This window comes from Eptesicus fuscus, chromosome 8, assembly GCF_027574615.1.
Source record: "Eptesicus fuscus isolate TK198812 chromosome 8, DD_ASM_mEF_20220401, whole genome shotgun sequence".
NCBI lineage: Eukaryota > Metazoa > Chordata > Mammalia > Chiroptera > Vespertilionidae > Eptesicus > Eptesicus fuscus.
The window spans coordinates 21,310,951-21,337,571 of record NC_072480.1 but is presented as its reverse complement, the minus strand read 5'-3'; the positions used below and the strand labels follow the sequence as shown (position 1 = coordinate 21,337,571).

The 26,621-nt window shown below is 38.5% G+C and overlaps 1 protein-coding gene across 1 annotated transcript in view; it reads right to left on the bottom strand.

Annotated features, from left to right (window-relative positions):
* The window catches only part of VWA8 (von Willebrand factor A domain containing 8), a 402,578-nt gene that overhangs the window by 362,858 nt on the left and 13,099 nt on the right, over window positions 1-26,621 (bottom strand). Inside the window, exons 2-3 of the mRNA XM_054719826.1 lie at window positions 24,355-24,432; window positions 1,576-1,706 (exon numbers count right to left, since the gene is read on the bottom strand). Coding sequence (XP_054575801.1) covers window positions 1,576-1,706; window positions 24,355-24,432 — 209 coding nt within the window. The remainder of the gene's footprint in view (window positions 1-1,575; window positions 1,707-24,354; window positions 24,433-26,621) is intronic.

The window sequence follows — 26,621 nt, the reverse complement described above, 5'->3', positions numbered from 1 at the left end:
CAGTGGTCTGAGGTTTTTTTTAATTATCTATAGAACCACTTTTATATGACGTAAATGTAAACACGACCATCAGATTATTTCTACTTAATTTCTCATTGATTCAGCAGGCTTGCCCCCAAATTTCTGCCATTATAGACCTCCTTTTCTGTGGCTAATACTAACTTAAGCATAGTACCCACTGCAGAGTTTGCGAGGCAGCTTAGGCTGGTAAGTTTTCTTAGGTGCATTTCCACATCCTAAAGCTGCCTCAGATCTATTTCACAATTTAAAGTTTATTTTATTTTAACATAAAGACATCACCCTTATAAACTTACGTTGCATTTTTAACGAAGAAGATTCCTAAAATCTCCTACCCCTTCTCATTCTACATTCCTTCCAAACAAGCTTCCAAGTCTTGCCAGAATCAAAACAAAGTGAGATACTGTAGTCTTTGAAATTAGCCAGGTGGAAAGTGCACATCTAAAAATGAAAGAGGTTCTAGAATTTGAATTCTCAGTAGCTGGCTCTGCATTCTTAAACAAGACAGATTTGCCTTACATATTAATAAAGTGAGGATAGAGGATACAATGCATACAATGGCACATTATACCTCACAAACTGGTTCTAGGAACAAAAGATATGAGACGTATGAGCTAGAGGTACTTAAGTTCTGAATTGCTCATTATATTATCATTCCTGTCCTACATGATTTTGTGAGCAACAAATTCACCAGTGACATAAAAGAGTACACAAAGTATATTTCAACAGCATATTAATAAATTAATATCGAGAACACAAGGAAGATTTAAGAATGATTTTTCTCTTCATCCTAAAAAGTATCTTCAGAACAAAACAACTTCATTTGATAACATTCTTCCTCGAATCACTAGAACAATGCCTATTAATGAAGACAAAATAGAAAGAAGTCTTGTAATATTTTTTGTTTTGGGTTGAGAATTGAGTACTTCAATTCACTTTACAATATGCTTATAGAACTGCAAACATTTAAAAGGATAACGTGTCAGAAAGGGGAGATAATATGAGATTTGAAGTCTAGCTCCATCATTTCCTAACTGAAGAGAGCTTGAGTAAGTTATTTAATTAACTTGTTTTCTCATCTATTTAAAGAAAAAAAGAGAGCATATAACACATGAGATAGTCTACAAACCCTAGGCTCTCTTTCTAAACACCATATACCAGTAATATAAAAAAGTCAAGAGAATTATTTGGCCTTTTAAAATGTGGATGTGAGATAAGAGAATGTTCCCTAAGTATTATAAAACTAAGTTTTGTTTTGTAATCTCAGAGTTGCTGATTCTATCTGCTATACATTGACTGAATTTGTATTTCCTTTCCACTGGAAGTGGAGAACTTTCTAGTTATAACAAAAATTTGCTAAAGCTAAGAAAAGTAATACATTTGCTTCACAAATAACTTATTCCAAACTCTTTGTAAACAAATCAGCCTCCAACATTAACAATTTTTTCCAGTAATGACTAATCCTGATATTTTTATAAATTCTTAATCTTAATTAATTTTCCAACATAATTTATCAAAGTTAAAACCCTTAGGAATGCACAAGAATCGACTGCTCACCAGGTACTGCATAGCAACGGCGCGTCGAAGAGGCCCAGGAGGTCCTATTAGAAAGACATCCTGCCCCAGAAGATCCTTCTGCATTATCCATCTTAGATGCTGAATTACAGATTGAGCCAGAGAATCTGAAACTTTAAAGGGAGGAGAGGGGGGATATAAAGTGAAATGCAGATCAAACTACTACATATAATATAAACCTCCAAGCAATCAATGAAAATTGTATATTATATTAAAATACATACACATATGCATATACACATACATTGATACATACACCTGGTGAATTTTCACACTGTCTTACAATAAAAACATCATTATCAATATTAAAAAAGGACAAAGTTTATGATATCACAAAGAGGTACATAACACTTAAAAGCTTATAAGAACATTTGAACACTCATCTATAAGTGTCACTAAAGGAATGAAAGTGATTTTCAAGTATGATATGAAGAACAGTATCTTATTTTTCTCAGTTTTATAGTCCACCCCTTTTGTTCTAAAAGGGGGTATGATGAAATCATCCCAGACGATTAATGATTATTATAGTCTTTTAAAATTTAAGAAAACTATATTATAACTTAGTTAGCAATGAGATGTGAGATCTCACACTTCACAGTTAAAAAGTTTTATGAAGACTTAAATGCCTTCTTTAGAATTTGTTTCTTCTTCTATACCAACTCTTTTGAGAATAGAAGATTACTCCATTCAATGCCCTTCTAAGTCTACTATTAAATCACCCATCAATCTGCTCATCTTCTGCCTAAGCATTTTCTGAAATGTTTGAGTTAATACAATTAATTTGTGTTTGCTCATTTGTAAATCACCCAGTGAACCAGCAGGTGCATTCCTAGGTATATAAGAAAAACTCTCACTCTTGTACATTAGGGGACACATCATAGCAGTGTTATTCAAAATAAAATTGGAGGTAAGAGATGGATAAAACACACACAATGGAATGTTATGTAATGACAAAAACAGAATAAACTACCACTACTTCAAACAATATGTTTAACTCTTAAAAGGTATAATATTGAGTGAAGAAATTAATTATCATAATAAATCACATTTGGTACTATTTTGATAAAACTCAATAAATTGAATTCATTAAAAATATACACATATACAATAAGACAGTGCTTGAAAAAGCAAAAATACAATAAATGATAAATTCAAGAAAATTGATATCTGGGCAAGGAATCAGATTCTCATAGTTACAATAATATTGGTAATATTTTTCCTTCTTTTACCTCCCTTCAATAATAATGATAATAGTTATAATTTATTGCTTTCTTGTCAAGTGCCAGGTAAAAATACAAATGATTTTTCGTACAGTGTCTCATCTGGATCTTACAACATATAGTATGTAAGGATACAGACCTGAACTGAACTGCTCAAATCCCAATTCTGCTTACTAGCTATGTAACCTTACTCAGCTATTTAAACTCTCTGTGCTCAGTTTCTCCAACTGTATAATGGAGATGATAAATGTACTGAGTTATAAAGTTGTTATGAGGATTAAATCAGCATTTAGAAGTGTCTGGTAATAGTAACTACCATATAAGCATTTGTTAAATACTCATTACCCTTTGTCCACAGATGATAAGTGCATAAACCAAGAGTTAGACCTAAACTGTTTGAGTCCAAAGCTTGCATTCCAGCCATATGTCCAATTGCCCTTCCAAAATCTTTTTAAAGGCTCTCCCTTCGGGTCCAATGTTTTCCCTATAAGTGAGGACCTCACCTGGCTCCATTAAATTTAGTAGACTTGCTTTTCTGGACATCAATACTATTTCTTGGATTTTGGTGATAACAATAGCATATTTAACTCCCTTTTATTAAAATTTTAAATTCATTCTGTTGTTCATATTATGTTATCAAAGGACCTACTTCTCCAAAAAAATAAATCCCATCTCCACTTATATTTTAGTATAGTGTATTTTGTCAAAGAAAATATTTGTCAGGAAATTGCATTAAACCACTGAGAGAAAGCATTACGTACTGCTGTGTGGTGTCTGTGGTATATTTTACATTAATGCTTGAAACTAGCTGTATTTTTAGTATAGCCTCAAGAAGGCATGAGTCATACTTAAAAGCACTCCAGAAATAGAAACAAGATGTAAGACTGTACATTAGGAACATCTGCAAAACAAACTGCCAAACTGCCATGCATAACCTAATATAAACACAGCTCAGTGCATGAGAGAAATCCCCAACCTCAATGTTTTCAGGCACAAGATGCTACCTTCTAGGAGTCCACATAGTAATAAAATTATGTCAGAATAATACCAGAGAGCTTGATCCTATATTCTATAATTTCCTTCGCTATATAAGAATAAAACATCTGGTTCATGTTGAGGTAAATGCCTTATTCAATTCCTAGCCAATACTTATTTCAAAAAAATATGTACAATTTTTGCCCAGGCATATTCAAGGACTTTAAAATAATTCTACCAAAGGTAAATAAATTATAATTTTCTCCCTCCACAGACTCAAATTTGTGAGATATATATAAAAATTAAAATTTCAGAAAATTATGCATAGTTCAAATTCTATTATAACAAATCCTTCAAAACTAGTGAGGCTTTCTTACTGTCCCAAGAGACAACACAATATACCATAATGGAAAGAAAAAGTCTTTAAAGCCAAACAGACCAAGTTGTGATTTCTCATTCTGTCCTTTACCAATATTCCTGGACAAATATTCTGAATCTTCTGGGACTATGTAAGGTTCCTACTTTTCAAAAGATAGGGAATAATACTTACTGCAGGATCAGAGGGAAAGCCCCTTGTCCAGCCCTTCAGTCAGTAAGAACCAAGTATGGAAGGGGATTAAAGAGACTGATCATACCAAGAGCTAACAAGAATAGGGAAGAACTATAACTCTTTCTCGTTACTGGTAGAAATATAAAATAATACAACCACTTTGGAAAACAGAATGACAGTTGCTTAAAGTTCAACATTTATCTCGTGATACAGCCATTCACTACTAGCTATTTACAAACACAAAGAGAAAGCATATGTGCATACAAAGAATTGTACATGAATGTTCAGAGCAGCTTTATTTCAAGATCCTCAAAATGGTAACAATAATCTCTATCAACAGGTAAATGAATAAACAAATTTCAGTATTTCCATACCATGGAATATTACTCAGCAAAAAAAGAAATGAACTATTAAGACATGTAACATGGAAGAATCTCAAAAAAAAAGTATGCTGAGTGATAGAAACTAGAAAAAAAGGGAATATATTGTATGATCCCACTTATATAAAGTTTTTAAAAATCCAAATAAATCTATAAGCAGATAAATGATTCCCAGAGAATATAGGAACTAGGGATATTATAATGGGTACAATTAAACTTTGGGGAAGTAATGAATTTATTTAATCAATATTTTTATTATAGTAACTAGAGGCCCGATGCACGAAATTCGTGCACGGGGGTGGGGGGGGAGAGGAGGGGAGTGTCCCTCAGCCCAGCCTGCACCCTATCCAATCTGGGATCCCTCTCACAATCCAGGCCTGCTGGCTCCCAACTGCTCACCTGCCTGCCTGATTGCCCCTAACTGCTTCTGCCTGCCAGGTTGATCACCCCCTAACCACTCCCCTGCCAGGCTGATCAACACATAACTGCTTCCTTGCCGGTCCAATTGCCCCTAACTGCCCTCCCCTGCTGGCCTGGTCACCCCTAACTGTCCTCCCCTGCAGGACTGGTCACCACCAACTGCCCTTCCCTGCTGGCCATCTTGTGGTGGCCATCCTGTGTCCAAATAGAGGCGGCCATCTTTGACCACATGGGGGCGGCCATCTTGTGTGTTGGAGTGACGGTCAACTTGCATATTACTTCTTTATTATATAGGATGTTTCATGATTATATACATATGCCAAAATTTAGGAAATTTTACATTTTAAAGATATGAAATTTATTATATGTAATTTATATTTAGTCACATTGTTAAAAATATTAGAATTGTGCATTAAAATTTAACAATGTTTATTATTTGACTTATGAATGATTGGGTTTTATCCTTTATGTTTTTTAGTGTTTTACAAGTTTTCTATATTGACTGTTTTATTTTTGTAATAGGAACAAAAGTTTTTTTTAAAAACTATATTGCAAAATAATAATAGCCATACTGGAAGTAGGGGAGAACTGTGATAGAGAAAGTAGCAATATAATAGGTGACATATATTAGAATATTTTGACTGAAAATTAGATCACAAAATACCCAAAGTTCAATTTGCAACTCAGTCTCCCAAAGTGCTTATCTATAAGGTGTTGCTAAATTAAGATAATTTACTAAAGATGTATTTGTTGGTCTTAGTACTCGTGACAAGACGTTGACAACTGTAAAATGAAACCAAGGAATGACCTTTGGTTATGAACATTATCTCAGAAAAACCAGGAATTTTCAGGTCCTGTCAAATGAGTCCAAATTCTTTAAACATAAAGTATGAACTTTCTATTTTTATAAGTCAGATTACAGAAAAAGCAATTAAAACATAATGAATGTATTCCTTACTTTGAAAAAAGTTTCCTTTTAAACCTGGATTTTTTTTATTAGATTTGGCTAATACATACTTATCATAAGAAAAAAAATCCAAAATGTAAAAAAAATTTTTTATTTATTTTTATATTTTTTTATTGACTCAGAGAGGAAGGGAGAGGGAGAGACAAAAACATCAATGAGGAGAGAGAATCCTTGATTGGCTGCCTCCTGCACACCTCCTACTGGGGATTGAGCCCGAAACCTGGGCATGTGCCCTTGACCAGAATCAAACCCGGAACCTTTCAGTCTGCAGGCCGACACTCTATCCACAGAGCCAAACCAGCTAGGGCTATGTAAAAAAATTTTTAAATGATCTATCTTTAACACCTCCTATTCTTAATCCCACTCCTAAGGCAATACCCCAGAAGGAAATAAAAGTTTAAGAGCATGAAGTATATCCTTCAACACTTCTCTCTGAATATAGAATACCTGTAAAAGGTTTAAAAAAATTTTTTTAAACAAAAATGGTATCAGACTTTATATACTACTCTACAGTCTGCAATTTTTTAACAATATCACATGGACAGCCTCTTGGTTGTCTAATCTTTTTAAACAGCTGCAGAAAATAACACGATATGGGTATATAATAATTTATTCAATCATTCCTCTCTTTTTTTTGTAATATAAGTTGCATATATATTTCCAGCTTGTTGCTTAACTTATAGCACTTCTAATATCATTTTCTTTCATCATCTCTTTTTTTAAATAAATCTTTATTGTTAAGATTATTACAATTGTTCCTCTTTTTTCCCCCCACAGCTCCTCTCCAACCAGTTCCCACCCCACTCTCCCACTCTCTGCCCTTACCACCCGCCCCCACCACTATCCTCATCCAAAGGTGTACAATTTTTGTCCAGTCTCTTCCCACACCCCCCACACCCCTTCCCCCCCCAAGAATTGTCAGTCCACTCCCTTTCTATGCCCCTGGTTCTATTATCTTCACCAGTTTATTTTGTTCCTCAGATTTTTAATTCACTTGATTTTTAGATTCACTTGTTGATAGATATGTATTTGTTGTTCATATTTTTTATCTTTACCTTTTTCTTCTTCTTCCTCTTCTTAAAGAATACCTTTCAGCATTTCATATAATACTGGTTTGGTGGTGATGAACTCCTTTAGCTTTTCCTTATCTGTGAAGCTCTTTATCTGACCTTCAATTCTGAATGATAGCTTTGCTGGGTAGAGTAATCTTGGTAGTAGGTTCTTGCTATTCATCACTTTGAATATTTCTTGCCACTCCCATCTGGCCTGCATAGTTTCTGTTGAGAAATCAGCTGACAGTCGTATGGGTGCTCCCTTGTAGGTAACTAACTGTTTTTCTCTTGCTGCTTTTAATATTCTCTCTTTGTCTTTTGCTCTTGGCATTTTAATTATGATGTGTCTTGGTGTTGTCCTCTTTGGATTCCTTTTGTTTGGGGTTCTGTGCGCTTCTTGGACTTGTAAGTCTATTTCTTTCACCAGGTGGGTGAAGTTTTCTGTCATTATTTCTTCAAATAGGTTTTCAGTATCTTGCTCTCTCTCTTCTTCTGGCACCCCCGTAATTCAGATGTTGGTACGCCTGAAGTTGTCCCAGAGGCTCCTTACACTATCTTCATATTTTTGGATTCTTTTTGCTTTTTGCTTTTCTGGTTGGGTGTTTTTTGCTTCTTTGTATTTCAAATCTTTGACTTGATTCTTGTGTTGCTCTAGTCTGCTGTTGGATCTCTGTATATTATTTGTTATTTCAGTCAGTGTATGCTTAATTTCTAGTTGGTCCTTTTTCATATCCTCAAGGTCTCACTAAATCCTCAAGGTCTCACTAAATTTATCGGCCTTTTCTAGAAAATTCTTGAAAAACCTTATAACCTTGGTTTTGAACTCTATATCCAGTATTTTGCTTTCCTCCATTTCTTTCATTTGTGACCTATTTCTTTGTCTCCACATTTTGGCTGCTTCCCTGAGTTGATAGAGTGGCTTTGTGTGCTAGGTGTCCTATAGGGCCCAGTGGCTCAGGCTCCTCAGTTACCTGAGGTGGACACTCTTGGTGCACCCCTTTGTGGGCTGTGTGCACAGTCTTGTTGTAGTTAAGCCTTGATTTTTGTTGGTATCACTGGGAGGAATTGACCTCCAGGCCAATTGGCTGTGAGGATCAGCTGTGTCTATGATGGGAGAACTTCTGTGCTGGAGACTCCCTTATGAGGCAAGACTTGCTTCTGTGGGGCTTTGGTGCTCACTGAGTCTGCCCCCTGAGTATGTCCCTTATGGATCTGAGGATTTGTAATCTGGATGGTCCCACTGTGACCCCTGGGTACACTGGCTCTTGGATCTCCAAGGAGGTGCAAATTTAGCCTCTGCCTGAGGCCACCCAGCAGGAGCTACGGAGAGATCTGCAGATTCCTCTTCTTTGTTTGGGTTTTGGAGGTTCCCAAATGAGGCCCAACTGTGAAGCAATGCAAGCTGCTGTGGGGCCTTGGGCCTTCTTTTGGATGTTCTGGGTCTCACTGACTCAGCTGCAGTTTGTTAGGTAAGTTTAGAATTCAAAGGACCAGGCCATTCACATGCAAAAGCCTCTGTGCTCAGCTTGGATGGGGCAGAGTCTCAGGGCAGAGCAAGCAGCAATGGCTTCGTGGGGCGGGATCTCAGGGCAGAGCAAACCGCAATGGCTTCCCGTCAGCCCTGCCCTAAGAGGCCCCTGGGTCTCAGTGTCCCATGGTAATCGCTGCAAGCACCTCTGAGAGAAAGCCGCCCTCGAGTTCCACCTGCTGCCAGACAGTCCAGTTTCTCCCCATATGAGTCTGGGTCCCCAGAGTCTCACCCAGAACTGGAGTGCAGAGCAGTCAGGAGCTTTTGTCTCCCTCCCAACTGAGAAAGCCAGCCGCATCCTCAGTTGCCAGCCCTCTCCGTGCGCACACCTCCGTACCTCTGCCTTCCGCAGCTCCTGTGAGTCTCAGTGTGCTTTTCTCTTTCCTTCTAGTTGTAGAATTTCCACTCAGCCAGCCTTCCTATGGTTCTGGATGATGTCCATTTTGTCTATTAGTTGTAGTTTGCTTTTTTGTGTGTTTTTTTTAAAATATCTTTTATTGATTTTTTACAGAGAGGAAGAGAGAGGGATAGAGAGTTAGAAACGTCGATGAGAGAGAAACATCGATCAGCTGCCTCTTGCACACCCCCTACTGGGGATGTGCCCGCAACCAAGGTACATGCCCTTGACTGGAATCGAACCTGGGACCTTTCAGTCCGCAGGCCGACGCTCTATCCACTGAGCCAAACCGGTTTCGGCTTTAGTTGTAGTTTTGAAATTGTTGTGCGAGGCAGCAGTTCAGGTGTTTATCTATGCCGCCATCTTGGTTTTCTCCTCCAATCATTCCTCTTGATTCACTCAGATAGCTTCTAGTTTTTGTCACTACCAAAAATGCTGCAATATATGTTGTGTACAAATATCCTCTTTTATGTGCTGGTTTTTTCCTTAATGGATAGAACCTAAAAATAGACTTCTACATCAATAGCTACTACCATATTATTTTCCAAAGAGGTCATATGCACTCATGCTTATACCAGCAATGTATGAAAATGCCATTTCTCTGCAACCTTGTAGATACCAAATATTACAATACTTTTACATTTTGACCCACGTTATGCATGAAAAGTTCTATCTTATTGTATAATTTGTATCTCTCTAACTATTAACCATTGTTATAACATATGTTCATACACTTATTGTCCACTTGGACTTCATTTCCCGTGGCATGCCTACTTAAATCCTTTGCCTGTTTTCTACTGGATCACATGATGTTTCTCATCAATTTGTAAGGTATACTTGTATATTATAGGTATTAATCCTCTAGCTATTGTATGTATTATGTATACATTAAAAATGTGATTTTTGAGTTACAGGGTTTACTACTTGAAGTCATTTTCTCTTTAAACAATGTCATAAATGGTGACTGAATTACCAGGTGGATCCAAAGAAGCCTATATAACATATTAGAAAGCTCAAAAATTGTATGTCTGCAATGAAAGTTGCAGAAAACAACAACAGTCATCCAACAGAAAAGAAAATGCACTGAAAAATGTTAAGCTATCTTGAATATGGTGCCTGGGAGAAAGAAGACAAGAAAAATTAGGCACTGAATAAAGATTGCAGTAGAGACTCTAGAGCAGTGATGGCGAACCTATGACACGCGTGTCAGCACTGACACGCGTAGCCATTTCTGATGACACGCGGCACATGCCGAGGATGAAACATTTGCTGCTCCTGATGATGAAACATTTGCGACTAGAGTCTTGGAGTTAGTTTTTTCCTCAAAGTGACACACTACCCGAGTTATGCTCAGTTTTTTTGGCGAAGTTTGACACACCAAGCTCAAAAGGTTGCCCATCACTGCTATAGAGGAAACTTCAGGCCACCTTAAAGGGTTTTAAAGTGCTGGACTCTTTTGATGGAACTCTTCCTTTTGAGGGCTCTATTTTTAAAAATACATCTAAAGAAATCTCAAAGGAAATCCTTTCCTCAAATTCTAGTAAAATGAGAGGTGATTAGTGCAACGATTAAAAATAAGGTAAAGCTTAAGGATTGGAGGCCTTGTTTCTCAGATTGTTTTTCAAGCTCTGACTCTATTAAGTAAGAGAATCTTAGTCACACCTTCCAGGAGGCCATCTGTGTAACCTTTGTCACTAATTCATTACAGCTGACAAGTGCTGCAACGGCTGTTTCACATCATCTACATTTACACAAAAATGACAATTTTTTCAATAGTGTTCTGTCATTTATGATGCTGATAAGTTTCTCAAACCTTTTAAAATTATTTATAAACTAAAGACAAAGGATACCCCGCCCCCCCAAAAAACACACACACACACCAAAAAAAATACATCTCATCCTGTTGACTTAAGGCCAAAACATTTTAAAAGCAGTTTTGTAATTCTTGCAAAATATCTTTGTTGGCCCTAACTGCCTGGATAAGAGGTCAGTGTGTCCAGCAAAACTTAAATGACCTCACATATAATTAATCCACAGACTGCAACAAGAAAGTTATATAAGGAAGTTGAAATATCTCTGAGGTCAGGTTTAAAGTCATCTATTGAACACTGCTACCCAGGAGCACAACCTCATAAGGCAAACCTGGAAGAAATACCAACTTTGATACTATATAGTTTAACTTCAAGCACAAAAACATGAAGGAAATCTCTTACCAAAAGCTGTCCATTTCATCTAAGCGATAAGATTCAGCTTTCATACAAAAGGGAAGAAAAGCTTTAATTATCCACTTCAATACTTGCAAGTGAGAGACCAGGGGCTAAGATGATAAGTGGAAGTTCTAATGGTCAAGGCAGGAGGTGAAAAAACCTAGATAATAAAAAACTGAAGAGCAATCCAACTCCTGTGTCCACTACATGCCAGGCACTGGACTGTATAGATACTGGAGACAGAAAAGATGGCCTGCCGTGCCCAACACTGTGACAACTGACTATAAAATATAAGCATTCATTCCCTCAATCAGACAGTCACCTATTGAAGGAATTTCACTTTGATGAGGTAATATGCTTTCCTGGGGTTTTTAATAGAATTTCAGACTTCCACTTACGAATATTTCCAGTCTACAGTATCGGCCAGGCCAGTTAGAAGGATTTCTACCCTTCTATTAGATAGATGTTAAATATGAATATCAAAGTTCATATTTCAACATTGTGGTTTTCATTTCTTCATTACTAAAAGACAATAGTGAGTTTCAGTGCTCCGAATACTAACTTTGATAAAGACAGAAATAAATAGCACTGCCATGCCTCTGCTATTCCAATATTTTCCGATATCTTTTCACACTTAATTCTAAAAGAGTTTCTTACATACTCCAGGAGTTATTTTATTTTGTTTTATGTTTGTTTTTGTGTTTCCTGCCCCCCAGGAGTTATTTTAAAGAATAGTAGCCAGAGACATTGAGACAGACTATGAAAGGAAAATCAAACTGAAGTCAGGAAATTTAGGTTTCGCTACTAATTAATGAGTCTTCGGACCTCTTTCTCATGGTCCTACCTTTCTGGCTATGAAAGGAGTTTCAGAGAGAATAATTGCTAAAATTCCTTTCCTTAACCAAAGTCTATCATTTTATGTTTCATTTGAAAATATTAAATATCCAAAAGGCAAAAAGCTAAATTGAAGCATAAATACAGGAAGTAAAGCAATGTATTATCAAAGTTCAACAGAATACCATTTCCAAAATATTTTTTAAATAGCTCCAAGAGAGGGGAAAAAAATCCATCAAAGTTTTCTAATAACCAAAACCCATAATTTCTAATCAATCATGTACTAGCAAACAAAAGAACTATAATTTTCCCCTTGGGAAACTGTCCCCAAGAGAAGGCAGAAATAGTTCAAAGAATACAATGTCTTAACTTAATACAGTAAACAGATGTAAAAAATATGTTATAGTATGCAATACAATATACCTGTCCAACCAATATGTAGCAACCACATAATACTTATGTAGATGCATAAGATTTAGTTGATTTAGCTCAGCCACTATTTCAAATTAAACAAACTCCCAAACAGTCTTTTTCTAACAAATGGGCACAGTTGCTCATAAGAAAATCTATATAACAACCTGCTACTGGGTAAAACACAAGACATGCACCATCATCTTTTTGCTGCTGTTGTTGTTAATCCTCACCCGAGGATATTGATATTTTTCCAGTTGATTTTTTTTTAGAGAGAGAGTGAAAGGGAGGGAGGGGGAGTGAGAGAGAGAGAAAGAGAAACATCAATGTGAGATAGACTCATCAATTGGTTGTCTACCACACCCATTTCCAGGGCCAGGGATGGAATCTGCAACCCAGGTACAAGCCCTTGACCGACAATCAAACCTAAGACACTTCGTTGTAATGGCTGACACTCTCACTAGAGACACACCAGGGGGCTGTACCATTATCTTGATATACAAAAAATAATAGATAAGGATACTTATCTTGTGAATATGGTAGGAATAATAATGAATAAATAGCAAGCACAGAAAATGCAAATTGGTGCCTATGGACCATCCAATTGCTTTCAATATAAACTCTCTTCAGACAAATTTCAAAAGGCAACACAAAAAAAAGTGAAACTTTATGATTATATAAGAGATGCATGAAAACAGTAATAAAAATGGAAAATAACCAAAATGGGGTTTTGGTAACAATTTATGGGAGTTTTCCTATATTTAAAAATCGATATCTTTAACACTTGCAAAATATAAAAATACATTCATTCAAAGCCTATGCTTATAAGTTTAAAAATTTATATTATTGCTAAGATCCACTGAATCCTTAAAGCTAATATAGCCTTATTAATTCTCTTACTTAATAAGATTCCCCCAAGTGATTAAACATTTGTGACTATGACAAAATATGTCAACAGACTCCAGATAGTAGACTACAGCATCTTAGTTGTTAAAAGAAGGGATACCCTTGCCTTAACCGGTTTGGCTCAGGAGCATTGGCTGTGGACTGAAGGGTCCCAGATTTGATTCCACTCAAGGGCACATGCCCAGGTTGCGGCTCAATCCCCAGTAGGGGGCGTGCAGAAGGTAGCTGATCAATGATTCTCTGTCATCACTGATGTTTCTATCTCTCTCTCCCTTCCTCTCTGAAATCAATAAAAATATATATTTTTAAAAATAATAAAAGAAGGGATACCCTGTAATATCTGATCATTGGGGTGTACACCTGAAACTAATACAACAATGTATGTCAACTGTAATTAAAAATAAGAAATGATTTTTAAAAACAAAAGATAAATAAGTAAAGAAAAGAAGGGATGCCCTGGCTGGGTGGCGTGGTTGGTTGCAGGGTCATCCCGTGCAGGTTGCAGGTTTGATTCCCAGTCAGGGCACATACCTAGGTTGTGAATTTGATCCCCAATTGTGGCTGGTAAGGGAAACAACCGATCAATGTTTCTTTTTCACATTGTTGTTTCTCTCTCTCTTTTCTCTTTCTTCCTCTCTCTCTAAAAACCAATAAAAACATACCCTCGGGTAAAGATTTAAAAAAAGAAGGGATAGATAGCTATCCTCTGTTGAAAGCTATCAGGCAATGATTATGCTTCATGTTTAGGTGAGACTGAAAATGCCAACATTCTTTCCAAACTATAAATTCATTAAGTTTGGTCTTTGAAATGAAATTAAAGCTTATTTGAAGAGTCTATTCTATTTATGACCCTGCAAACAACCTGAGGGCAAATTCAAAATCAAATCTAGATAAACTGTACTCCAGATTAATCTTTTAAGAGTAAGACTGAATAAAGAAGAAATATTTTTAGCACCTGGTTTAAGCAAAATCAGAGCAACCCTTAGTAATCCCATATGCAACAGAGTCATCAGCATGGAATGATGGAAAATGAAAAGGAACAAGAATCAGGAGACTGGGAAATGGTTGTGTCAGGAATTCATATTTATTTGAGTCCTATGTGTCAGGCACTATCCTACACACGTCACATATGCTATTTGATTTAATCCTTATGATATATCCATAAGGTTGAAATGATCATCCCCATATACTCAAGGAGACTCAGAGCAGTTAAATGACTACAGAAATTAACATATCTAAAAAATAAAAGGAAAATGAATTCACACATCTAAAAAGTAGTACTGACAAAATTTTAAATATAATTTCCCTCTAAGTAAGTTGTTACCCTATAGAACTCAGACTACATAAAAGTCTTCCTATTGTCTATTTTCTATTAACGGTGGATATTATTACTCATTTCTGAAGTTTATTTAAAAAGTTAGCCACATTCATAATAAAAAAGGCAGAAATCAGAAAAATGAGTGATTTTTTTCAATTACTATATACCTATGGCATGTAAGGTGTTAGAGATAAGTTTTGTTAATTTTTCTCTAGATAAGTATAATAACTTAAGAATCACGTCACTAGTCTCATCCCTGAAAAGAAAGCCTAATTAATCAATCTAAAACAAGTTTCTTAAAACCCATCATACAAGTAAGGATACAAGGAAACCTAACGGAACTAAATTCTAAAAAGTAATGAGCCCTCTCAAGGAGAGAAAAGACACAGAGCTGGTTTTCATCCCTGGTAGAATGGCAAGAGGAGGAAGAATCTGCCATAGATGCGTCATGATAAACAAGGTAAACTTTATTTTAAAAAAATTTTAAAACAACAAACAAGGTAAACTTTTAATAAACTTATAATGGACACACATGGCCTAACAGATAAATTAATCTACTGAGAAGTCCCAGTCACAGAGGAAATCTCCACCTACCTACCAACTCTTTTCCATTGGCCTTCACTAAGTATACTGGGGTATACAGTAAAAACCAGATGAAGGACAGAAGCTGAGAAATATCCTTCCTGAAGCATGCTGGGCCTTTCTCCTTAAAGCAAGTCAACAACACACAAAAGGCTGAAGGCCGGGACAGAAAAAGCAGCAGAAATCCCTCCAAGGCACTTCAAGTCTTTACCCAGTGCAAAGTAGCAGTTCTCAAGGATGGAGCTGAGATAAAGAGCTGAGATCAATCCTTCTGAGGCACTCTTGATCTTCACTGACATGGCCTCTGAAGAATAGAGGCAGGGCAATAGGACAAGAGAGACCTGATTGCAGAAAGCAGAATATAGGACTGAATAGCAAAGAGAACTCCCCAGAAATCCAAAGATCTGGCAGCTATAAAGCAAAGAGATTGGCTATGGTTTGTAGAGCTTGAGATTGAGATATAAAACATTAAAAGAACTCTGGAATCTCACCAGAATTCAGATCCCAAACCCTGCTGAAGGGAAAATCCTGATCCTTTCCTCAAAATATGTAAAGAAAGCTCTTTAGCTTTAAACGGAATCTAATGAAAGTATCAACAAAGCTCAGGACCTCTGAAACCCACTCTTCCATCCTATATAATAAAAGCCTAATACGCAAATAGAAAGAACAGCAGAACTTCTGGTCGGTGGGGGGCGGGCCGGCGAGCGGGCAGGGCCAGGCTAGCCAAGGTGGGTGCCAGGAGGCAGAGTGAGGGGATGGCAATCAGGGGGCAGTGGTGGCTGGTGGCAGTGGGGCAATGGGGGGCGGGGCAAGCCGCTTGCTGGCTGGTGTGGTCCCCCGATCTGCCCGCTGGTTGCCTCCCGCAGAGGGAGGCCAGACTGTGGCTTAGGCCTGCTCCCTAAGCCATCAGTCGGATATCCCCCAAGGACTCCCAAACTGTAAGAGGGCACAGGCCAGGCTGAGGGACCTCCCCAGGCCTCTAGTAAAAATAATAAGAACACTGGCAAAATTTGTCAAAAATCAACTTTTTCAGAACTCTAGTAATTAACAAAAGACTTTCAACAATCTGACAACCATTTATCCAAGAAAAATGGGTGAACCTCCCTAAGAACAGTGAGCTTTGTGGTGTTTTAACTTGCCCTGTTCCATCTCTCTCCCCATCTCTGTAATAGTCTTGAAAACCAACTGCTCACAACAATGGTGAAAATCAGCAGTCTGGCAACCACTGAGGGGGCCAGAACAGGGCCAGAGCTCCTCAAAGACCCACCTCCAAGGAACTATCTATACTGACCTATCTAGCAGCTCCCTGAAAAGCTCCATTCTTAGAATTTGTCTTTATTTGACCCACTCAGAACTCCCTGTGTGCAAACAACACTACCCTAAGGTCTTTGCCAAAGAAAAATCAGCAACACTTGCTTAACAGCACAGCTGCCTGAGGGAGCAAAACCTGTTGGAGCTAAGGTAAGGATGACAAAAAGACTTAAACACACACACACACACACACACACACACACACACACACACCCCAAAAAAAACCTTAAAAGGAAAACCTGGGAATGAGATGTCCAAAGGAAGCTTTGAAAAGCTCCAGTGTATGCTTAGCTGTCTAGAAGGCCATGCACACATCAGGAAAATCCTGAGAAGGGCCTAATCTCAAACAGCTAGCTGATTCTAAAGCTTTACACAAGCAGGAAATAAAGGCTAAGACACACTTGTAAGCCGTCTGTGGAACACTAAAATCATGCCCAACATGCACACAGAGATCCTAGGCAAAGCTGAGAGAACTTATTTGTTCAAGGCATTTAAGAAATTTCTATCCAATCAGACACTTCAGTGGCTGCACATGACAAAGAATACAGACTTTAGAAAAATAACCTATGAAAGTCAGTGAACAAACAGCAACAACAACAAGCAAAAACAAACCTTGGGGAAGGGAGGAATGTGATTTCCAGAGGTGCCACATTATACTATTCAATATGTCTTCTTTCCCACAAAACGTCCTAATATATAAAAACCCTGGGTCCGTCACATCCACAATGACTGGGAGGCTCAACCAACCGAAAGTCAGTCCTGCAGTCAGCACTGGGTTACCGTGGCAACCCAGCACTGACGGCTATGGCTGCAGGCGTGGTGATCCAGCACTGACTGCTGAAGGGGCTGCAAATCAGGCCCGGAGAGAGGCCTGAAAAGAGAAACAGGGTCTGAACCATAGCCTCTGTGGCAGCTGTTGATCAGCACTTGCCTCTCTCTTTCTTTCCAGGCCTGGTCAGCAGCCGCGCCTCCATTTCTCTCTAGGCCTCCACCAGGGCTGCTGATCAGCCCCACCTTTCTGATCAGGCCCTGTTGATAGGCCCAGAGAAGCTGACTGGCATAGAAACTGACCAATCAGAACCAAATCTGGGTCAACTGTGAGGAGCCAATGGCTGCCTAGGAGGTGGAGCTTTTGAAGCTGACTGGCATAGAAACTGACCAATCAGAACCAAATCTGGGTCAACTGTGAGGAGCCAATGGCTGAGTAGGAGGTGGAGCTTTTGATGCTGACTGGCACAGAAACCAACCAATCAGAACCAGATTGGCCAGCAGAGGAGGGCAACTGGGGGTGAGATCAGGCCAGCAGGGGAGGGCAGTTAGGGGTGATCTGGCAGGCAGAGGCAGTTAGGGATGATCAGGCTGGCAGGGAAGAGCAGTTGGGGGTGAGATCAGGCCGGCAGGGGAGGGCAGCTAGGGGCAATCAGGCTTGCAGGGGAGGGCAGTTAGGGGCAACCAAGCCGGCAGGGGAGGGCAATTGGGGGTGAGATCAGGCCGGCAGGGGAGGGCAGTTGGGGGCGAGATCAGGCCGGCAGGGGAGGGCAGTTGGGGGCGAGATCAGGCCGGCAGGGGAGGACAGTTTGGGACAACCAGGCTGGCATGGGAGGGCAGTTGGGGGCAATTGGGCCAGCAGGGGAGCAGTTAGGTGTTAATCAGGCCGGCAGGGGAGTGGTTAGGGGGTGATCAGGCTGGCAGACAGAAGCACTTAGGGGCAATCAGGCAGGCAGGCAAGTGAGTGGTTAGGAGCCAGCAGTCCCGGATTGTAAGAGGCATGTCCGACTGCCAGACATCCCCCGAGGGGTCCAAGAGGGTACAGGCTAGGCTGAGGGACAACCCTCCTCCCCCAGTGCACGAATTTCATGCACCGGGCCTCTAGTCTATAAGAAACACATAGAAATAGGAAATTATAGCCTCTACATAGAGGAAAAAAGGCAGTGAATAAAAGCTATCTTTGAGGAAGCCAGACATTGGACTTAGTAGACAACATTTTAAATTAGCTATTACAGATATGTTCAAAGAACTAAAAATAAGCATGTCTAAAAATTAAAGGAAAGCCTGTCAATAATATCTCACCAGAAAATAACAAAAAGAAACAAGTTATTTAAAAAATTCAAATAGAAATTCTGAAGTTGAAAAGTACAATAAGTAAAATTTAAAAATTCACTAGAGGATCTCAACAACAGATGTGGGCAAGCAAACTTGAATATAGGTCAACTAAGATTATCCAGGCTAAGAAACAGAAAATAAAAAAAATTAAAAAGGGCTTCAGAAATCCATGGGAACACCATCTAATATACTAACATACACCTAATGAGAGTCCCAGAAAGAAAAAGAGAAAAAAAAAGAAATAACAATAAAGTAATAACAAGGAAAATAATTTTCTACCAACAATGATGGTCATTTTAAAAATTGCTCTCTAAAGCATGGTAACTTAAGTACCATTACCTTTTTAGGATTACCTTGGTAATAAATCAAATATATTAGTCTTGTTTCAAATTTAATTTTTTTAAAATTATATGAAACAATAAAGAATTGCCAAAACAACTCCCCCAAAATGATGGGGAAAAATTAATCTGCACATGCAAGAAGCTCAACAACCTCCAAATAGGTAAAACCCAAAGAGATTTGTTATCACACATACCATAGCCAAACTATCAAAAGCCAAAGCCAAACAGAGGATCTTGATAGCACAAAGTGATGCATCTCATAGAGGAGGATCCTTAATAAAATTGATAATGACTCATCAGAAACTATGGAAGCCATAGGCAGTATTATGGCATATTCAAAGTACTAAAAGAAAAAAAAACTGTCAAACAACAATTCCATATCCAGTAAAATTATCTTTCCAACAATAAAGGCAAAACAAGAAATTTCCAGATAAACAAATACTAAGAGAACTCATCCCCAGCAGATCTCCCCTACAAGAAATACTAAAGGAAGTCTTTCCTTCATGCTGAAATTAAAGTATACAAGATGTAACTCAAATCCACACAAAGAAAGAATACCAGTAACAGTAACTACATCAAATCCTCAATTTTGTGGACCTCAATTTAATGGACCTCATATTAAATGGACAAAATTTCCAGTCCATATGTCTTATGTGAAAATTAATACCCTATTAATTTTAAATGCTTTTAAACAAGATTTGCTTATAATTAAATTAACAGGTTATTATTTTGTTATTAATTCACTGTTATTTTCAACAAATTTTAGCAAATAGGTGATATGTTGGAAAAAACACTATAGTAATTCGTGGACATCAGTAAATATTATATACCTACAACTATAGTCTACATATTTAAATCCAAGAGTCACCACTCATAAATAATGTTCAGGGAATAAGTAGCACGTGATCACACCGCATCAAGCCTTAATTGATTCTGTTGTTGCTTGGCAGGACTTTCTGCAGCAGTTTTAACTAGTGCTGGTAAGCCACGCCCTAGCCATGTGCATTTGTTTACCAGAAGTGAATAGTGAGTGCACACATTTACTAGGCCTATTCAATATAAATTTAAAATTATAGTAATACATATGGAAAACTTTTCTGTGAAATTAAATTTTTCATACGTACTCAATTATAATTATACAAATGTTTCTACATAAGTAAAAACAGTAAACTAATTTGTCAAATTTTTAACATACATGTTTGGAAAAACTACTTTATTATATAATGAACTTTTGGCTTTAACGAACACCCCCTCATCCAAATTAGTCCATTATATCAAGGTTTTACTGCACATATGCAAATAGAAAGACAGCATAAACACATTTTTGTTTGTAACTCTTCTTGTATCTAACTTAAAAGACAAGCTTTATAAAATGATAATTATAAAACTGTGCCAGTAAACTTTTAATGAATAAAGCTATCCTATCTAATAAAAGAGTAATATGCAAATTAACCATCACTCCATCACAAAGATGGCAGCGCCATAGCCACAAAATGGCGGTGCCTAGTCCTCTCAGCCCTGCCGGAGTCCCCCAGTCCCAGGGGGACAGCACTGAGAGTGGGCAGCGTGAGTGGCCTGGCGGAATGCTTGCTTTGTCACTGCGGCCTCTGGCCAGGCCGGGGCGCGGAACGCTTGTGTTGTCACCCCAGCGACGAGGCAAGCATTCCTCACCCAGCCACAGATGGGCCTCTGGGCCACAGAGAGCCTCTGGGCAGCAGGCACAGAGGGCCAGGCCCCGCAGAGAGCTACTAGTGCATGGATTCATGCGCAGGGCTACTAGTAATTAGTATAGCAATGATAGCACAAAGGAAGTGGAAAGGGAACAGAGCAAAGTTTTTGTATACTATTGAATGAATTTAAGTTAGTATTAATCTGAACAAGTTTGTTTTAAGTTAAATTGTTAATTGTAATCCTTGAGTGGACCACTAAGAAAATATCTCAAGCAGAGTAGCCGAAACCGGTTTGGCTCAGTGGATAGAGCATCGGCCTGCAGACTCAAGGGTCCCAGGTTTGATTCCGGTCAAGGGCATGTACCTTGGTTGCGGGCACATCCCCAGTAGGGGGTGTGCAGGAGGCAGCTGATCGATGTTTCTCTCTCATTGATGTTTCTAACTCTCTATCCCTCTCTCTTCCTCTCTGTAAAAAAATCAATAATATATATTAAAAAAAAAAAAAAAGCAGAGTAAAACAACAAGAGAGCCTACTGCATGGGAGAACATATTTGCCAATGTTACATCTGATACGGGTTTAATCTCCAAAATTTATAGGGAATTCATACAACTTAACAAAAGGAAGATGAACAATCCAATCAAAAAATTGGCAAAGGACCTAAATAGACACTTTTCAAAAGTGGACATATGAAAACATGCTCCAAGTCACTAATTATTCAAGAGATACAAATCAAAATGACAATGAGATACCATCTCACACCTGTCAGAATGGCTATCATCAACAAATCAACAAATGACAAGTACTGGTGGGAATGCAGACTGGTGCAACCACTGTAGAAAACAATGTAGCGTTTCATCAAAAAATTAAAAATGGAACTCCCAATTGACACAGTAATCCCACTTCTAGGACTATATCCCAAGAGATCAGAAACACCAATAGAAAGGATATATACACCCCTATGTTCATAGCAGAAAAATTTACAATAGCTAAGATTTGGAAACAGCCTAAGTGCCCATCAGCAGATGAGTGGATTAAAAAACGGTGGTATATCTACACAATGGAATACTATGCTGCTGTAAAAAAAGAAGAAACTTTTACCATTTGCAACAGCATGGATGGACATGGAAAGCATTATGCTAAGCGAAATAAGCCAGCTGAAGAAAGATAAGTATCACATGATCTCACTCATTTGTGGAATATAATGAACAACATAAACTGATGAACAAAAATAGATCCAGAGACACAGAAGAATCAAACAGATTATCAAACTTCAGAGGGAAGGCAGAGGAGAGGAGGGGGGTAAGAGATCAACCAAAAGACTTGTATGCATGCATATAAACATAACCAATGGACACAGACAATAAGGGGGAGAGGGCCTGTCCTGGGAGTGGCAGTGGGCTGGGAGAGGTCAATGTGGGGGGGAAAGGAGACTTTCAACAAAAAAGATTTTTTTTTAAAGTAGAGTAAAAGAGCCTAACTGGTATGACTCAGTGGTTGAGTGTCAAGTCAACCTATGAACCAGCAGGCCACGGTTTGATTCCCAGTCAGGGCACATGCCTGGGTGGCGGGCTCTATCCTCAGTTCAAGAGGCAGCCAATCAATGATTCTCTCTCATCACTGATGTGTGTGTATATATATATATATCTCCCTCTCCCTTCCTCTCTGAAATCAATAAAAAAATATATTTTAAACAAAATACAGTAAAAGAAAAATGGAACAGAGTAGGGAAGACAGATTACAGAGCCATTGGGGAGGTAAAATAAATGAGAATTTATGTTAGATGAAAGTGAGATATTCTCCCTCAAGGAGTACGTAGTCTAGAGGAAGAATATGAAGAATGAACAAAAAGGAATTCTGTATTGTGCCCAATGACTGAAACATAGAATAGGGGAAGGAAAGTGGCAAAAGATGAGGCTAAGACTTGATCATGAAAAGTAAGGATTGACTTTTGTTCCTAAGATATTAGTCATGTAAGGAATTTTATTTAGAGCAAAGAAGTGACTGTGAGTCATTAGTGGACTGCAAATCAAAACAGCAATATCACTTCACACCCACAAAGATAGATGGCTATAATAAAACAAACAAATGTAGTGAAGATGGGGAGAAAATGGAACCCTCATACATTGTTGGTGGGAATGTAATATGTGCACCTTGCTTGGAAAACAGTGTGGTAATTCCTCAAAACATTAAACATGGAGTTAGCAATTCCACTCCTAGTTACATACTCAAAGGGTAAAATGGCACAACTACTTTGTAGAACTGTTTGGCAGTATCTTATAAAGTTAAACAGGCATCTATCCTATGACACCTCAATTCAACCCCTATTTACTCAAGAGAAGTGAAAACTTATGACCACATAATTGTACAGAAATGTTTATAGCACCTTATTCATAACAGTCTAAAAATGGAAACTATTTAAATGTCCATCAACTGGAGAACAGATAAACAAAATGTGGTATATTTATACAACAGAATAATACTCAGCAATAAAAACAAACTGATAGGTACAGCAACATGGATGAACCTAAAAATCATTACCTTGATGGGAAGAAGACAGTTACACACAGACACACACACACACACACACACACACACAAATACCATGCTACAGAATTATATTTATATACAGCTGAAGAACAGGCAAAACTAATCTGTCATAGTAGAAAACAGAACAGTGGTTTCCAAGGCAGAGTAGATGGAAAGGGGCACAAAAGAACACTCAGTGATGAACATAATCTTGGTGGTTATGCAGGTTTATAACATTATCAAAACTAAACAAAATGAATGCTGTGCATTTTATTGTATGTAAATCTATCCTAATTAAAAAAGAAATAATCTATACTAATAAAAGCATAATGTGCTAATTAGACCAGACAGCCAAACAACCTTCCTGACATCCTTCTGGACAAAGCCACTACAGCGGGGGCCAAGGCAGAGGTGGTTAGGGGTGATCAGGCAGGCAGGCAAATAGTTAGGGGCAATCAGGCAGGCAGGCGAGTGGTTAGGGGCCATCAGGTAGGCAGGCAGAGGGGTTAGGGACGATCATGGAAGGCAGACAGAGTGGTTAGGGGCAATCAGGCAGGCAGGCGAGTAGTAGGGACCATCAGGCAGGCAGGCAGGCAAGTGGTTAGGGATGATCAGGCAGAGTGGTTAGGGGCGATCAGGCAGGCAGGTAGGCAAGTGGTTAGGAGCCAGTGGTCCCGGATTGCGAGAGGTATGTCCGATTAAACCGGCAGTCGGATATACACATCCCACAAGGGGTTCTGGATTGCGAGAGTGTGCAGGCTGGGCTGAGGGACTCCCCGCCCTGTGCACGAATTTCGTGCACCAGGCCTCTAGTAGTATATAAAAAAATAAAAGTTTTACTAATATATTCATGGATGAAGTGATACACTGTCTGGGACAGGTTTTAAATACTCCAGAACAAAAAACTGGGAGTCAGGTAAAAGAAAACTGGCATATGCTGATAAATGCTAAACCTAAATGATATGTACACCAGGTTTATATTATTCTCTTTAGTTTTGTATATGTTTAAAAATTCACCTAATGAAAAGTTAAAAATTATTAATTCATAAATAACTTCCTTACTGTAGTTCTGTGGCACAAGTTCCGGGCTCTTAGGAGTTTTCAACTTGTAGGATACATCTCCAATACTAACTGTGTCACCTAAAAAGAATAAAGAAACACAAGCATTACAAGAGACAAGTGAGAAAACCATACGCTGCGCCTTCCCCAGCAATGATTCTCCTGACCTACAGAGAGGGATATTACAAAATGTACCACACATCAGTCTCTGTCAAGCACATAAACGCTATACTCTAAACCAGCGGTCGCCAACCGGTGGTCCACAGACCACTGGTGGTCCGTGAGGTCCAAAAGATTGGTGACCGCTGCTCTGAACTTCTATCAAAAGTACAAGTTCTGGAAAGAAGTGAAACATCAGTGAAATTCACATTTTAAATGCTACATTAGCAAAAAAGGTGAAATACAATAAAATATGCATATTAGCCAGCTTTATGTTCTCATTAATAGCAATACTAATAGAGTCAATAACCATACAGAAGGAAGTATTTTGTTTAGGATCATCCAAAGCATCCACAGGGGTTAAGGCATATCTTCAATCTTTTTAGGTTCTTATTTTCGCAACATACAACTTCAAGTTCGCTAGCAACATAACCCCAAAATTAAATATTTCTAGGTCCATAAAATGAACAAAAGCCCAGTGGCATACATGCTAAGAATTCTACATGAAACAAAACAGAGCAAAAGTTCTCAATAACTTCTACATGGTTCTAATTTTTTTTAAATAACATTAATTTCTGGCTTATCTTCTAAAGTGCCGGACTAAATTGAACAATCTCTGTTTTGCTCTCTCCAACAGCAAAATAGGCATATTGATACCATCTGCACCTGGAACTTCATTTGGAAAGGGCTCAAAGACTCAGTAAAAGAAGCTGTGACACATCTTTTCACACTGCCGGGTTTTGAGCCAGTAAGATATCCTGGAGACTAAGGCCTTAAATCATGGTAATAATAACAACAGTCAACACTTGTTAAATGATTACTATCTTCTAAGTACTTCACACATTCCCAAAATAAAACCATGAGACAGATTTTACAAATAAAGATTTTGTAAATCTGTGTGGAAAATAGTTTTAGTAGATGAACAAATGTATTACAGGTATGTTGTAAATTGACAGAAATGTAGAAACACTGTGTAAAACCCAAGTATACTTTCTAATACAGAAGATGTATATTTAGGGTTCACTTGTACAAATCAAAAGAATTTTCCTCTGAACTAGTCTAATCAGCTAACTGAGGACTTACTGAGTACTGGCTATTTGGCAAATATTGTTATAGATACATTATTTATTTATTTGAGGCTAGTAGCAAATATTGTTATAGATACATTATTTATTTATTTGAGGCTAGTAGCCCTGCGCACGAATCCGTGCGCGAGTAGCTTGCTGCCGCTTGCCTCAGCTGGCCACCCGCCCACCACTGCTGGTAGCTCTCTGCTGCTCCTAGCTCGCTGCCCCGCCCTCCTGGAGCTCCCCCCGCACCTCCCCCTCATAGCTTGCTGCCCTGCTCCCTCCTATAGCTCTCCCCTGCCAACCGCTTGTAGTTCGCTGCCCCAACCTCCTGCAGATCCGTGATCTGGTCTTCATGTGGTTGGTCATTACGCCTCAGGGCGTAATGGATAATTAGCATATTCCTCTCTTATTATATAGGATAGAGTGTGGAAGGGAAGGGGAGAGACAGAGAGAAACTCTGATGTGAGAGAGACACATCGATTGGTTGCCTCCTATACATGCCCCGACCAGGGTCCAGACTGCAACCGAGGTACATGCCCTTAACCAGAATCGAACCCAGGACACTTCAGCCCGCGGGCGGACACTCTATCCACTGAGCCAAACCGGCTAGGGCTATACATACATTATTTATGTTATTTCATTTAATCTTGACTCTAAGTAACCTTGGTTTCTGTGATCTCCTTCATATAACTACTGTAACAGAAACGCCATCTCAAAGTAGCTTAGTAAAAGGTTCTGTTACAGCAATTATATGAAATAACTCACAGAATCATGGGTCACTGAAGAGACCTAGGCTCAGAAACTAGTCCAAAGCACAGCAGGAAGGCAATAGGAAACACAGTCAAAGTCACTTCCCAGGAGAAACACACTGAGATACTGCCCCTGGCAACACTAAATCCACCGTGAGACACCAGGAGCAGAGGACAACTTTTTCCTATTTTAGTTTGATATTTTTCAAACCTGTAAAAACACTATCTTAAGCTGCAGAAATCATGATTCTTCATCTTTAGTCTAAAGTCTTCAGAAGCATCCTATCTAATA